The 15,083-nt window shown below is 38.0% G+C and overlaps 1 protein-coding gene across 11 annotated transcripts in view; it reads right to left on the reverse strand.

The window, feature by feature from the left end:
- The window catches only part of GAB1 (GRB2 associated binding protein 1), a 102,798-nt gene that overhangs the window by 42,159 nt on the left and 45,556 nt on the right, over positions 1-15,083 (reverse strand). For 9 of the 11 annotated variants that reach the window (XM_030016617.2, XM_030016581.2, XM_030016600.2 and 6 more), the window contains exon 2: positions 1,208-1,502. In XM_030016617.2, coding sequence (XP_029872477.1) covers positions 1,208-1,502 — 295 coding nt within the window. Of the gene's footprint in view, positions 1-1,207; positions 1,503-3,004; positions 3,117-12,246; positions 12,351-15,083 lie in introns of those variants that run through there. The other 2 variants (XM_030016636.2, XM_030016647.2) reach the window with 2 other exon arrangements.

Below are 15,083 nucleotides of genomic sequence, written 5' to 3' on the forward strand. Positions count from 1 at the left end.
CCTCCTTACTTCCCAGATTCCTAGTTTGTCCCCAGAACCAATGATTTCTGAGTGCCTCCTGCCCACGGCTGCACTGGTGCACTACTGTATTATCCACTGAAAAGCAACCACCTGCCTACCTCTCTCCCGTATGTAACAGATGCCTGGCAGACTGAATACTGAATCACATGGCAATCACTCTTAGAAACGTGCTGTGGGTGGTCTCAGTTATGTTGAGGATGTCATTAAAACATGCTGGAACTGTCAAAACAAGTACCCTTTACTGAATTTGCTATTAGAGTGGTAATTCATAGATGAAGTTTTCGTGACAAAGTTTTAGTTCAAAACTGCAATAAGGAGAAACAAAAGGGCCCCTCTTCAGAAAGCAACAGTATTTTCCACTCTTTTTTGAAGATTAGGCTGGAGTAGAAGAGATACAAGCCCTTTTTTCCCCCACCTCCCTCTATCCACAATCCTACAAAAACCAGGGATTTAATTCTAGCCCCTTCAGTCAGGCACGCTTTATGTATAACCCTCTTACCGCTCCTATTTAATCTTTTCTTGGGACTGTACACAGAGCTACAGCAAGTCATGCAACCCACTAATCTCCGCAAGGAATGCAGGAATAATAAGTAAATAAATAAGGATGGATTCAGGACAAGCAATGGCCACAAGGTATTTGTGGGAATTAAACACACCATCCTGTTTCCTACAAGCTGCTTTCACACAATGTCTATTTTGGTAGGATTAGAGCTGGATAGTGGAGAACTACAAGTTATTTTCTGTTTGTTTCGGCCAGTGGGGGGCAGATTTTTTTTTTTTTTCCAAGTTGCAAAGCAGACGGAGAAATGGTAATATTAGAAACCTGACATTTTGCACTCATTCCTGCTTGCATAACCATACGTTTTTATACCAAATGGGATTCCTTTGATGATTATGATGATCTTCTGTTTTGCATGATTTTACTTAAAGATTTTTCCTTTACTCTGAAGGCCTAACATCATGCAAAACAGAAGAACACCATCCAAGTTCTATGGCACGCTTAATTTGTAAGAAATTCGTAATATCTCCCTCTGCTCTGCTTACTTCTTTTTCAAGTAACAAGGAAATTTCATAGCCAATGCACACACGTTTTAAAACATATGCCAGATAAAGATAGCCATCTGATCTTTGAAACGTTGTTCGCATGTAGGCATTGCACTTTCTCAGAAAAACCATCTGAACTTACCCTCATCTGTAGGGTTGAACCCACAGATATCACAGATACATCGAACCCACTTATTCATCTCCTCCTCGCTGTCTGCTACCAAATAGAAAACTCTGTCTATAGTGTTGATATCAAAAATATAACTGTTTTCAAACTCTTTTTTGTTGAACGTTAATCCAGCATCCACTTGTTGACACAAATTTAAGTCAATAATACGGATAGGCTTCTTGGCATGGTCATTTTTGTAGTATTCCAATACATCTGGATCCCCTGTTAAACGGCCGCTGCGAAGCACAAACCATCTCCTCTTCCATGCCTGAAAATTGGAGAAAGAAAAAAAAGGGAGAAAAATTAGAAGGAAGAAATCATACTTTAAGACTGTTACCTTTTGTGTATGGTTTCAACCTGGGTTGAACTGAGTAGTAGTAACTTTAATTCAATTATAATTCTAAGAGATTACACACCAGTTACCTACATTTAACACCATCTATTTATGTATTGTTACAGCAGTGGACTAGAGGATTAGTGAATTTGTATTTTAAAGTTTATTTCCTCTGTACTTGAGCTTTGTTTTTAAGAAGAGAATATATAATTAAATCACTGTTTGCAAAATGAGAAGGGATGAATCCAGTAAAGAAAAAAGGGGAGAGGGGAGCAGAAGAGGGAAAAAAGCGCACACAAAAAACTTCTGAAGGAAGCCGACATAGACATGGGGAAGACAAAATAAAATATATCTTTAAGTGTTCCATAGTGTCTTGTTTCCAATATCTGCTGCTTGGGGCTGATGCATTTTAACGCTGAATTTTTCACTGATAGTCAACGATAGCGATCTGTGTTTAAAGAACAGACATCAGACATGCTCACATCGTAACTTGCCTCGATGTTAGGGGAACTCTACAATAGTACTTCTTATAGAAAAAGAGCTACGTTATTATTTTGGAAACCATTAGAGAGATGGGAATGGAAAGAATGACCAAATGTTACAGTTTTACCACATAAAAAGAGTCTCTGTGGAAGGTACGTCCACAGAAGAAACACATTTCACCATTCTGACACCATACTTGTTAGACCAGCCTTCCGGCTGCTGCAGAGAGAAAGAACCTGGTCTGGGAGAAAAGCACAACTAAAATGCCTCGTCTTCCAACTAATCCTCAGCTGCCCTTCATTCCCATGGGCCTCCATGGCTTGGTATAATTCTCGCCAAAGACGCTAACTCAAACCAAGAAACCAACTGTCCCAGAGTTACCAACAGCAACTTTACTGCCCCCCTTAGTGCATTTTGGTTCCTCAGCTCTACCAGCAATAGAGCATTCTATGCTATAAGCTTCCTTATATGCACAAATGCCAGGATAACGGGCACAGTAGAAGAAGCTAGACGTACTGCCATTGCACACTAGAAGAACTGCACTGCATTCACAGTTAGAAATCAAAGTAGAGCCTGGACACAGTGGGGAGCCATCACTGGTTTGTTCAATTGTTTTTATGCTTTTCAGCAAAGTTGGAGACCAAGGCAAATTAATGCAGTAGCCAGGCCACTGCGTGTTACACCGTAGACTCACACCACACCCCAAGGCATACCACTTAAAACTTATTTAGGATATTCAAACAAGGTCACCAGCAAGTTCTTTGGAACAACAAAAAAACAACAGAAGAAGTGGAAAAAATAAAACAGGTGAGTGCATTCTTCTTTTGGCCAGCCCTGGCTGCATGCTAATCAAGGAAAGGAATGACATAAGCAAGGATGGTCCCAGAATAGGTCAAGACACGTGACGTCCTTTACACACTGGGATGTAGCTTTGAAAACAAAGAGTTTCTTACTAGGTACTAGGAAAAGATTCAGATGCATTCTGTCAAGGCACAAGAATGTTTCCATTTCATTTTTACCTAGCTGTTATCTTCAAACAAACTAGTGGTGGGAGGACATAAAGGACGCAGAGCGAGAACTGCACTGCCATCTTCCAGCTCTGAACTAGCGCCGTCAGCTTTGCACTACAGACTCACAAAACCCTCATTGTCAAGTGGGCATGCCTTTTTTTGGTATCAAGCTTAGGAAGCTATTATGAAAAGATAATACAGAAAACAGGAGAAAGGGAAAAATGCCAGACAGCTTAATTAAGGCTTGTGATCCATTCTCCAACTTCCAAGTTATTTGATTTTAAGATAACTTTTATACTTTATAAAACAAGAATATTTATTGTAGTTGTGAATACAGCGTCTGCCTTTAAATGCTGAACTGTGTGAATCAAGTCAAGGTCTCAGCAACTATTTCCATGGCAGCAGTAAGTTTAACTGGGTGAACAGCAAAACACAGAAGTAGGAGATGTAACAGATGAAACCCCTTCAATTTAGATTTCAGATGTGAGCATCTTCTAGTAGCACAGCTGATAAGCACTGTTTAACAGCACCCAAAAACACTGGCAAAGTTTGTTTTGTTTCCTGTTGCCAAATCAAGTGACAACTTAGATGCTGGGATAACAGGAAACTTCAGTATCAGAGCCTCTCTCTCCAGACAAGGTTGACCACAGATAGCTGTTACGAACCAAACTGCACAACTCTGTTGCTTCAGAAACTAGCTTTATCTTTAACCTCAGCCTTCAGTCATTCAGATGAAATTTTCAAAACTTAAGTCAGGAAGAAAGAGATTAGAGATAGGATAGGGACAAGAGAAATTGAGAAGCACAAAGCATTTTGTCTCACGATTTGTGTAACAAAAAAAAAAAAAAAAAAACAAACCAAAAAAAAAAATCAACTCTGTATCAACCAAGCATGCTTCTTCTAGAAGTTTATTTCCAGTACTGTGTTAAGGAGTGAAAGATTCTTAGCAATCCTGACAGTCTCTGTTGAGCATTAATGAGTAAATAGGACTTAAAAATTCAGAAAAATCAACCAGCTAAACAGAATTTGCTTTCAGCCCTTCAGGCTACAAAATAGCAACTATAAAGTACTTAAAACATTGAATTTAGCCTACCAGCACCTGCTACTATTTTTGAAGAGTTTTCACATAGTGCATATGTGAACATTTATTTCAGTCATATAATGAGTCACACTCACTGAAACTGGCACAGATTATATTCAAAAACAAAAGCAATTCCATAAACTACACACTAACAAGGCAGATACAAAGGTTCTCTGGATTACAGTACAAAGCACAATTTAGCAGCAGAATAAAGCTTAAAGCTAGACAAGCGAACTGACATCAGCACCCTTGCTAATCATAGTACAAAAGCGCCTCTATATTTTGTCAAAGTGCAAAATGAGCCCACATAAATCACTCTTTGTTATTTGAAAATATCTGGGATTCTTAAAGCTTGATCTATTTTTAACATTTCAGTATTTGTCGTTGTAACGAAAGCTGTATACTGCCTCACTGAAGTACAGAATACTGTGCTGTATGTGTAAGGAAGAGAGCTTCTTCAGTAATGGCTTTCCAAAAAGAAATCTCTAAAAGAGAGCATACACATGTGCAAATATGTAGTTACGCAAATACAATTCCCCACACCCCTTTGGGCATTCTTGTTTGAAAGTTTTGCATTTTCTTTTACAGAGCATGTTACAGACTATTTCTCATAATCACCAAAAAAGATGCAACTGGTTTGTCAGAGGAAAATTACAGGTACTAATTATCTGTCACGTTACTTATGTTATCAGCCATACATTATCAAACACTGGTTTTCTGTACTAAAAAAGTCAAGTGCATTAAGTTTGAGAAGTAAAAAAAAATAGCCAGTATGGGATTTAAACATTTTGTCCCAATAACAATATCATTTCATTCTGGACAGATATTTGAGCAAATGGAGAAAAGGTGGGTTTTTTAAAATGAAATATTTTCTCATATATATAAAGTGTGTTATTAATATAAATAGGGTTTAAAAAATATTTTTTATAAATATACTAACACCTAGTTACAAAACACTGCATGCAGATCAAATACCTAATTCAGAAGTAAAATTGTTCCTTTTAAAAGTGTAGCATGGCAAATGTCATGGGAATCACGTTCACCAAAAGCCTGTGTAGGCTTTGTAAATTATTACAAAACAAGGTTTAACGAGGTTTGCTGCTTTTGTTTCAGACTAAGAAAGGCCTTGTGTGCCTCTCAGCTTGTTTTCTCCTTTGAGCTGCAAAGCGTATCAGCTGGCCTAACATAGGACATCACCGTTCTTGCCAAACATTGTCCTGTTTGTATCATGAGACCATCGTATCATGAGACCATCATAACTATAGAAACAAGCTTGTTTGCTTGTTTTTGAGGTAGTCTAAAATGTGACAAGCTGCTCACCCACAGAACATTAAATGATCAAAGGAATAGTAGAATTCTGTATTTTTCAGACAGCATTTTGAGTAGGTTACAAAGCAAAAACAAGAAATTCCTATGATTAGTTTTTCTACTCACATATATGCAAACTGCTGATTTAAAAGGGAGTGAATCAGCTAAGAAATTGGCAGAAAGCATCATTTAGCATTCTTGGGGGTTGTTTGGGTTTTTTTTTTTTTTGAAAGACTGTACTTAAACCTGTATGCAGTACACAGGATTTACTCCTGTAATCTCCTTACAAGAGGTATATCTGTTGAAGTTGAGGCTGTACCTCCATTAATCTTTACATTTATGGATTCCCACCCCATCATACATATTCAAGATGTACCTCATTCAGCTGCTAGCTGTAGTTCAAAGATGTAGGAAATAGGGGATGTATGTGTAAATGGAGAGCGAAAGGAAGAAGAGGCAGGAAAGCGTAGATAATTTACGTTTATAATTTTAAAAAGGCTTTAACCTTCCATTTGAATCCTGTCAAGCTGTTCCTCAAGAGGCCAAAATAATTACATGAAATGTTTAAATAAAAGCTTTGAAATGTTAAATCAAAGACAACCTTTTCTGGTCAATTTTTTTACAGCATTTGTTCTCATGTGGTCAGGTAACTGCTTACCAATAAACTGGTCAATTCTCCTTCTTTGGTTTGCTAAGTATTATTACCCATAATGCTCATATCATTTAAATCTGATTTTCCTATTCTAGCACATTTACCACCTTTTTTCTCTTGGGTAGCATCCAGTGAAAAAAAACACAAAAACAAAACCAAAAAAACAACTCCAAAACTGTTGAGCACTGGCTAAGCCAAAGAGGGTATCACTTACATCCTGCTCCGACAATACCGCTAATAAATCTTTCCCCCATGTATGACCAGTAGACCCAGGAATAAAATTACAAATCTCAGACCCTCCTTCTCATCTCTCAAGTGTGCAGACATTCGTGCTTACGTTTTCATCTCCATACTCCACAGAGAGTACTTTAAAAGGGCAGTATCTGGCATCCTCCTTTCCCAGAGGAATCAGCTAAGACTTGGAAGAAAGAAGCAACTTATACAGGGGCACAGGGAAGGATCCAAAAGAACACTTGATGTTTTACAAACACACAACAAAACATTTCCTTGCTCCAAAAGAACTTAGAAAGTAAGTATAAGACATGCAGAACATGAACCAGAGAGAAGGGGGGGGGATGGGGACAACAGAAAGACAGCCCAAGGTCACTTCAGAATGTTCTCCTGGACGTTTGTTTAAGTCCTGAACCTACTGTTGACATCTTTTCACTTGTCCGATGGGATCAAGATTTAATTTTCTTTAAGCCTTTTGCTCCCATCTACTTAATCTATCCCTCTTCCTTTACATTTTTTCCAGTGCAAAGGTTAAACAATAGTGAAATTGCTACATGTCTTTGACAAACAACAGGAAGAAGGATCACAAACAGAAGTTGAGTACTTCTCCTTTTTGCCTCCACATTTCTAGTGTCCAGGTATTCTGTTCATCAGAGGAGACAAACACACCTCTGGCACAGCTTCACTGACTCATGCGTTAGACCTGTACTCTTCATCCCATTAGAGGCTCAAATGAAATAAAAGTAAGTGTTCCTTCACACTATGCTTCTTTTTAAAACCCGTTTGTGGTAGGCATAGACCAGTGACAACTGTCACTGATGAGCTTCAACCCACAAGGCACGTATTTGGGAAGACTGCCAGGAAGTAGCCAAAAGAGGTCACATTAGGTAACGATACTTCAAGTACAGAACTTTACTTTTTCCATTCGCTACTCTTCCAGCTTGCAGAACTAACTCCAACATGGTGAAATTTCAAAATTTCAGCTGACATTTTCCCTCAGAAATTAATGCATATTTTTACATGGAAATAAATTAAGGGGTGTTTTTTAGAAAGCATTTTCTAGAAATCTTTTAAAAGTTTTTGATTTTTTTTTTTTTTAATTTTTTTTAGAAAAAGGCCATATCATGAGCACCAGAACTGAAGAATATGTAATTACTAATTACTTCTGAAAACCACTGTCATAACACCTACCGGCAGCTGCCATCCTCTTCCCTAAAAATGATGCCCTTTCTTCTTCTTTGGGTGTTGGGTTTTTTTGAAACATAAGACAGAACAACTAAATTGAGCACAAAAAAGCATGTTTAGTATCTTAACTCTAACAGCAGAAACTGTATTTCCAAGACTTGACAATAGTCCAAACACTCTACTTTTAGTAGCATTAAATACTAAAAAGTGTAAACAGATCGTTGCAAAACAAACAAGTGTGATATGAGGAAAATACTGAATACATTACAACTTTCTTTAAATACTTAAGACTTGTTTTCCAGGAAGCACCATCTTTTCTCACTGAGCAAAATAAGGAAAAAACAGTCTCAGTGGAAGTTTCCACTCTCCTGGCCATCATCCTGATCATCTGTTCCGAATACACACAAGGCCAAAATTTCCTGTTTTCAAACTATTGTCACCATTTTCTAGTCTTGTGCTGTCGATTCTAACTTTAGCTTGTTAAATAAACAAAAGAAAACACTGAAAATACAGCAGAACAATACTTCCACAAAGATTTACTGTGAGGACTGTTTCATAACTGACATTTCAGCATGTGATTTAGTCTCCCAGCGTTACACCACTAATTAAAGCGTCAAAAAAGGCGCAAAATACAATTCAGGCAATGTAGCACTAACTGCTGCTTTGTTTTGTGAATCTAAAACTAACTGAATATTTTCATAGTCCTTTCCGTTTTGCATGGGGATTCTTCCTTTTTTTTTGCCTTTTTGTTTTTTTTAAAGCCTTATGCCTATTCCCAGTGTAATTGTGCAGCCAGGTCTGTATCAAGTATTCACATTAAACTGATCCTTATTATGACTGGTAGCATCAGTCATTTCAATAAATACTTACTTTTCTGTAGTATGTCAGAAATTTTCTAAAGGCAAGCACAAATTTCTCTGCACCATACTCCTGCCATTATCATCATCTCTTCACCAACAGAGAACAGATTCAGAGAGGTATATAGAACAATAAAGCAGATCTGCTGCAGAGGCAGGACCTGAGCCCTCATTTCACTGTCTCCAAGCTTGGACAAGTGACCACGTCATCCATCTGTCTTCTTACATCATCTTATCCACTTCTTGTGCCTATAAGTATTCTGTTGTTTCTGATCACTTGCAAACTTACCTTTTCACTTATAGTCGTTCTCTTTCACGCCACCCACCCTGCGTGGCTAAGACATAACCCTCTAACAGTGTTGCCAGCAACGCTCCCTATCACAGACATTAGCTTTGCCATCTCCTCTCACTGCTTTGTCAGCAATGAAAACATAACGCTTGTCATGGTATAAGGAGAAGTGTATCTGTTGCAGGTCCCTTACCCACACATCTACATGGTCTTTGCTTTGTTGCCCTGTTTCTCAGAACATTTCCAAAATTTGGTCTTTTCCTCTCTGATCGCAAGCATGTTCTGATCATCTCCCTCTCCAGTCTTTCCCATATCCATCCTATTAAAAATAGCACTGCCAGGACAATCTCCCTTCTCTCTTTCTGATCACATCATCTTCTGTTTTAAAGTTCTCCATTTATTGACTTGCTTTATTGCAGTTTTGAGCCTTTTTTCCTATTTTTAGGCTTTTTCTTCTTAGGAAAGTCAACGCACTTGCTTGAATCTCTCCCTCTTGCAAGTCACCTCCTATCGCTTCGCTCTACCACCGATACCAGATTTGGTTAATTTTTCCTTCCCTCCCGCATCTCTCATCTTTCTTCAACTTCTGAAGGCTCCCCAAATCAATAAGCAAGGGCATGACATCTCCTTCCTTCAGATTCCTCTTAAAGATCAGCCTCTTCGATAGTACTTAAAATCACCCAACCAAATTACAATTTGGCTTTGCATCAGATGGATTTATTTAAAAGGTAATGGTTTTGTGTATTAGTCTGACAAAGGTTTGTTTGTTGGTTTTTGGGGGTTTTGTTTTTTTTTTTTTTTTTTTAGAAGTTACTTCAGTCTTTTCATCAGCTTTTAATTAGAAATCACTTCCCCCCACAAGTCTTAATCTAAGAAAGCAAAACATTCAGGGTAGGTTCTGCCCCCCGTTTTGGGGTTTGGTTTTTTTTTTTTTTTTTAAAGTGTCTGAACATTACTTATCACAAGTATTACTACAGTGCTGACAAGACCCCCTAAACAAGACAAGCCAGAAAAGACACCAGCCATGCTGTTTGACTCGGGTTACACTATCACGAGCTCATGGGTGTACGTTGTGACAAGTTGCATAAGAGCAATGCACAGAAAAATAAAAAAGTTAGGATTTATAAAGACAATAAATCCAAAGCCGAAAGGTCAAGCCTACACTCCATTGATATCAACAGCTGCTTTCCCACTAATGGCCAGGGATGAAATATTTCACCATATATTTTTGTCTATTCACTTCTCGTTTCCTAGGAGGACAGTCATTTTGAAGTGGTGTTTGTAACAAGGTGTGAAAAATCCCTATTCTTCCAGATCACAAGCCCAGTGCTTTTTGTAATATTCTGTACAAGATTCAGTTTTCTTTTTTTTTTCTTCTTCTTCTTACTTGCCTTTGTACATATCTATCTTCATCATCTGTGAAAGGCTTATATACAAGGAAAAGCAAGACACTAGAACTATGTAAAAAGATGCAATTCCTGACACTGTTTTGGATATTTTAAAGGGCACTGCAGTTTCAACAAACATACAACACATGCTTCACTGCATGTTTGGATCACTCAAGCATGCTCATGCTGCATACAAAATAGAGATTTCTACAGATGACAGAGGCCAGGCGTTCTGCACATCATCTCTTCAACAAAATATTCATAGGCTTAAATACAGTATTTTGTACTCCCTATAAAAGAAAGGGGATTTGAACTACAGAAGCAGCAGTTTCTCCAACTTCAATAGGGAATGATGAATTAAGGGGGATTTAGCAATGAATTAAGGAGGACGGTGCAAAGATACCCCATAATTTCTACAAATTGCCTCCCAACTAACTAGCCTGGCTTAATCTACTAGTTGTACACATAACAAAAGAAGCTCCTACACATCCATTAAGACACATGGAAAAGTCTCCAAAGGAAGTTCCAGACAATGTTTTAAATAATCCCTACAAATTAAACTTAGGACGTGTTGACACTCTATCCTTACCTGTTCCTTGTGAGACCAAGGCTGTACACTAGCTGACATTTTTGCAAATCAAGTATCTGCAGACCAAAGCAGGAGTCTCTTCTGCAAATGAGTCACCTACTATTACAGCAACGAAAGGACTGATACTTACTCAAGCCACTTCACTCAGGCACAGTAAAAGGAAAGCTAAAGGAAATCTATTGTTCTGCCAAGGTATTACAGGGAGAATCAACACAGTACTTTTTAAATACTGTGAGGCATTGCAAGGGATTCCTTATTCTAGGAAAGGGAAAGAATTAGGAAGGGCATGCTCAGTGTTTACATTTTAGGACCAAAATTATTAGCTTTTCCATTACAAATCATCATATCTACAATGAGCATGAACCAAGTGTGAAGATATGGCAGGAAGAGCTGCTAAGAAAAGTAAAAGCTAAGGTAAAGTAAAAGTCAGCATTGTGTCCGATCTATACATTCTCACTTTACATGACAGAATATTTACCAGCTAAGCTCAGCAGAGTTTTTTCTGAATAGACCTGACCTAAAGAACTCCAGAAAAAAATTGATTTCAAAATAAACAAGCACAAAGTCAAAATTCTTTGCAAGACATTATGATATACAAACTGCTTTTACTATGCTAATTAAACTGAGTTTCTATTAGAACAAAAATACTGTTTTCCCAACACTGCAAACAATATACTTTTAGATTCAAATAACTCACTGGTAGTAACAAAATGGTTAAGAAATTTAAAAACCAGCTATGTCACATACCAATAGCAAATTTAACTACATACCAGCGTACTTGAAAATTAAGATGCTTTGGTATAATTATTTTGATTAGCTTATAAAATGCTCCTCTCGCTCTCATCAACTCACGAAGTTTTCTACTGTTTCCTGGAGTGTGACAGTACCCTCATGCCATATATTATTAGGATCAACAGCTTTGTAGAATTTAACCACCACAACCTATCCATTTATCTTTTCTCTCCCCACCCCAGCACAACCTTCTGAATCAAGATTCATTCTGAAACCAAATCCTTCGAACGGCGTTACCGCAATTGCTCACCACAAAAGGCTGCGCTGCCCTGTCGGAGGAACCTTAGCACCAGGACCAAGCCCTGGTCAGCCAGCGTCTGCTCACGGCAACTCACTGCGAGGCAACCTGTTGACAAAACTGAAGTACTCGCACTAGTGTTTTAACAGCCAAGAAATTACAGATGGTTCTTGAATAACAATACAAATATTAAGATAAACCAAGTGTTTTAGAGGGCTGTATTAACGCACCTACGCATGCCCAAGTGTGCCTGTAACATACTGAAGCGATACATCACAGAGCTTCTACTTGCATTTTGTGGCACAAATCTTTCTTTTTCTTTTTTTTTGAGTTAGTGATACAAGTGAACAAACAGGTAGAGTTTTAGGCTCGGGCTTCAGAAACAAAATTTACCGAATCAACTCGTAAATCAAAACAAAAGCTACACCTCTTTTTGAATAAAAAACATTTTTCAAGCAAAAAGATAACATTCTTTAAGGAAGCCCCTGTTTACTTACTCCAGTTCATTCTCCATATACCTAAATTACAAAGCAGAACAGTAAACAACATCAAGAACAGGTTTTTTTCTAGTTTACCTCTTCAAGTCTTCAGAAAATTTAAGCAATGTCCTGGCCATTTCTGTAGTTGTGTCTACCCCAAAATAAGCAAAGCTTTCTTTTTCCTGCCAGCTTCCCACCTCACTCTACACCACCCTATCCTCATAACCTTTGACCAACAGGAAGCAGACACAATGGACTGAAAATAACAGCAATTGTAAGATTTCGAATGATTTAATACGTGAGGGGTGGGCTTAAGATTTGAAAAACTTCCCTTGTTTTGGTTTTTCAACAGTTGCTTAAAACACATTATCTACATAGACAACATTGTTAGAGATCCTAGCTTGAACAAGGCTAAAATCTGTGAAACACACTATTAAGAGCACAGAGGTACAAAATTCTTGCTTATGTTGAGATTCTGCATTTAAGTCATAGTCATTAGGCTATTATGTACAATGAACTTGATTTTCCAATAGCGTAAACAATAGCAGTAGAAGTTCCTTACAGCGCTATGTCTTTTTTTTTTTTCCAAATATTTTTATTTATCTATCTGAGTTTTTAGATCAGTAATAGGAATAACTATATGTCCCATAGAGTAATACGACACTCTGGTAAGAAACATAACCAGCAGTCCATTTAAACACTGCAGTTAAAGCTCCAAAAAAAAAAATGTTGTGATAAAGTCACAGAACAATTTGCTAATATGAAAAGGATCTTTGCTAATTCTAAGTAGCTAACATGTACTTTGTGGTGTAGAAGGAAGGATCTTTATCTTCTCCTCACATAAAAGCCCAAGCAACGACCCCATAGATATCTTCATTACCAGTAAAAAATTCGTGTGCTTTAAATTGTACTAACATCTTGGCATGAAGACTTCAGGGTTACAGATTCCAAAGTCCAGACAAGCAATTAAAGCATTTCTTTTTATTAGTTTGAATGTTTTTTGTCTTGCACCCCAAGTACCAGCTGATTATTATTTTGCAAACCCACAATCATGTCCTGCCTCTGCCATCCCTCCTCAAAGCCCTCAGGTTCCTCCTTCGCGGTTACACCACAACACATACGGGTCACAATGGTAAGAGCAGAATGAACTAACTCAGAGAGGGACTCACCTCTTGTATAAGAGCTATACTGTGTTTTCTGGAGAAGAGAATAGGGGGGATAAAGAGTCAGTGTTATTTTTACACAGACTCCTTGTCCTGAACACAAGACGACTAAATCAAAGGTTCTTCAGCAATCACAAAAGCTGGTAACGTCCTCTGCCTTGTAAACGTCAAGCAGAATTTCAGGCTAGGAGTATTACAGTGGAATGGTTACAAGCATGCTGAAATGCAAGATCATAATAATGTTCCGACATAATTTTGAGTACATTTGCTACCCCATGCACACAGTTTATCAAGCATTCACTGTACCTCTATTGCACGTAGGTGCTGCTTGGTTTTAGAGGCATTTTAATAATGGAATTACACTAGAACTATCCTTTTCTTGGCAGGGGAAGCTCAGGCAGTGCACCTCTGCAGGATAAGACTGGATCTAGCTTGTCAATGCAGTATTTCATTAAGGTCTCCAAGTGCTCAAAATAACTACAGAGGAGCCCCTCATGACACATTTCAGCAGAGTATCCACAACAACTTCCAAATATAAGATGTCCATATTGCCCACGAGCAAGCTTTTGAGCATAGCAGAAGCCACCACTGACACATTGTAATAGTAGCTTGAAGCACAAATGGTTTAACACAGAGCGTAAACATGAGGTTCTCTGCAAGCCTGCAATTTAAGAGTCCCTTGAAACCACTTTTTCTGCTAATAGGATCCTCCTTTTCCCTTCCCCCATTTTAAGACACAACCTGATGCCATCACACCAAGGAATAACAGAGAAAGGATATCCTGCCTAGATTTTCCATTATACAGATCAAATCATCAATCCAGAGAGGTCTTTGCTTACACATAGGATAAAAAGAAGATGCTTCCAACTGATAAACCCTGAGAGGAAGCAAGGTTGGCTCCATGACTATTTTTAAGTAGTCAGCATTCACACAATGGCCTACAATTAATGGCCAACCCCCAGGGTCCAGGAAGCTTTCATTTAAAAAAAAAAAATAAAAAAAATTAAAGAGTTCGCATATTTGAGAGGGGGGGAATAAGAAAATAAAATAACTAGAATGTGGCATATATAATCATGCTTCTTCCCAGACTCACCTTGAATTAAGTTTGTATGCTTAGTTTAAGTGAAAAGGTAGGAAGCTTTATGTCGTTTTCTCTAAAAATGAGGCATTTCCTTCAACAATTGCTGGGAGAAATCGTACTTCACAGCTCCTCATTTTGACTAAAACTCTTTTGCTCTAAGTATCATATGACAGAAAGTAAGTAAACACAGAAAAATAAGAATATCTTTATATAGCTGTATCATGAAAGAAGGAACTTGTTTCTCAGCCCTAATTTCCAAGGCCAGCTACCACAGCTGTGCTGCAGCTCCCAGCTGAACAGCTCCCTACATCTCACCACCTAACAGACAAAGGGCATTTAGTTTACCAAATGGCCAGTGTTTCACATTTAGCTCAGTTAAAAGCATCCCACATCTAAGGCTTCATCTAAGCATGATAAGAGAAGTCATACTTTGTGCATCTGGACAGATGATGAATACAAACTTCTTTGGTATTATCCAAGGATAAATAATTTAAATGGCATCATTTCAACATTAAATGCACTGAAAATGCAATTCTCATGCCAGGCATTTCTTTGGAAAAGAACAAGATGAGGCAAAAGGCCCTTTAACATCACCTTTGTAATCTAGGAAATGCCCAGAAAATTGAGACATTTTAAATACCACCATTCATCTCCACCTTTTAGTGTTAGGAAGGATTTCTTCTTATAAG

This window comes from Aquila chrysaetos, chromosome 1, assembly GCF_900496995.4.
Source record: "Aquila chrysaetos chrysaetos chromosome 1, bAquChr1.4, whole genome shotgun sequence".
Lineage (NCBI taxonomy): Eukaryota > Metazoa > Chordata > Aves > Accipitriformes > Accipitridae > Aquila > Aquila chrysaetos.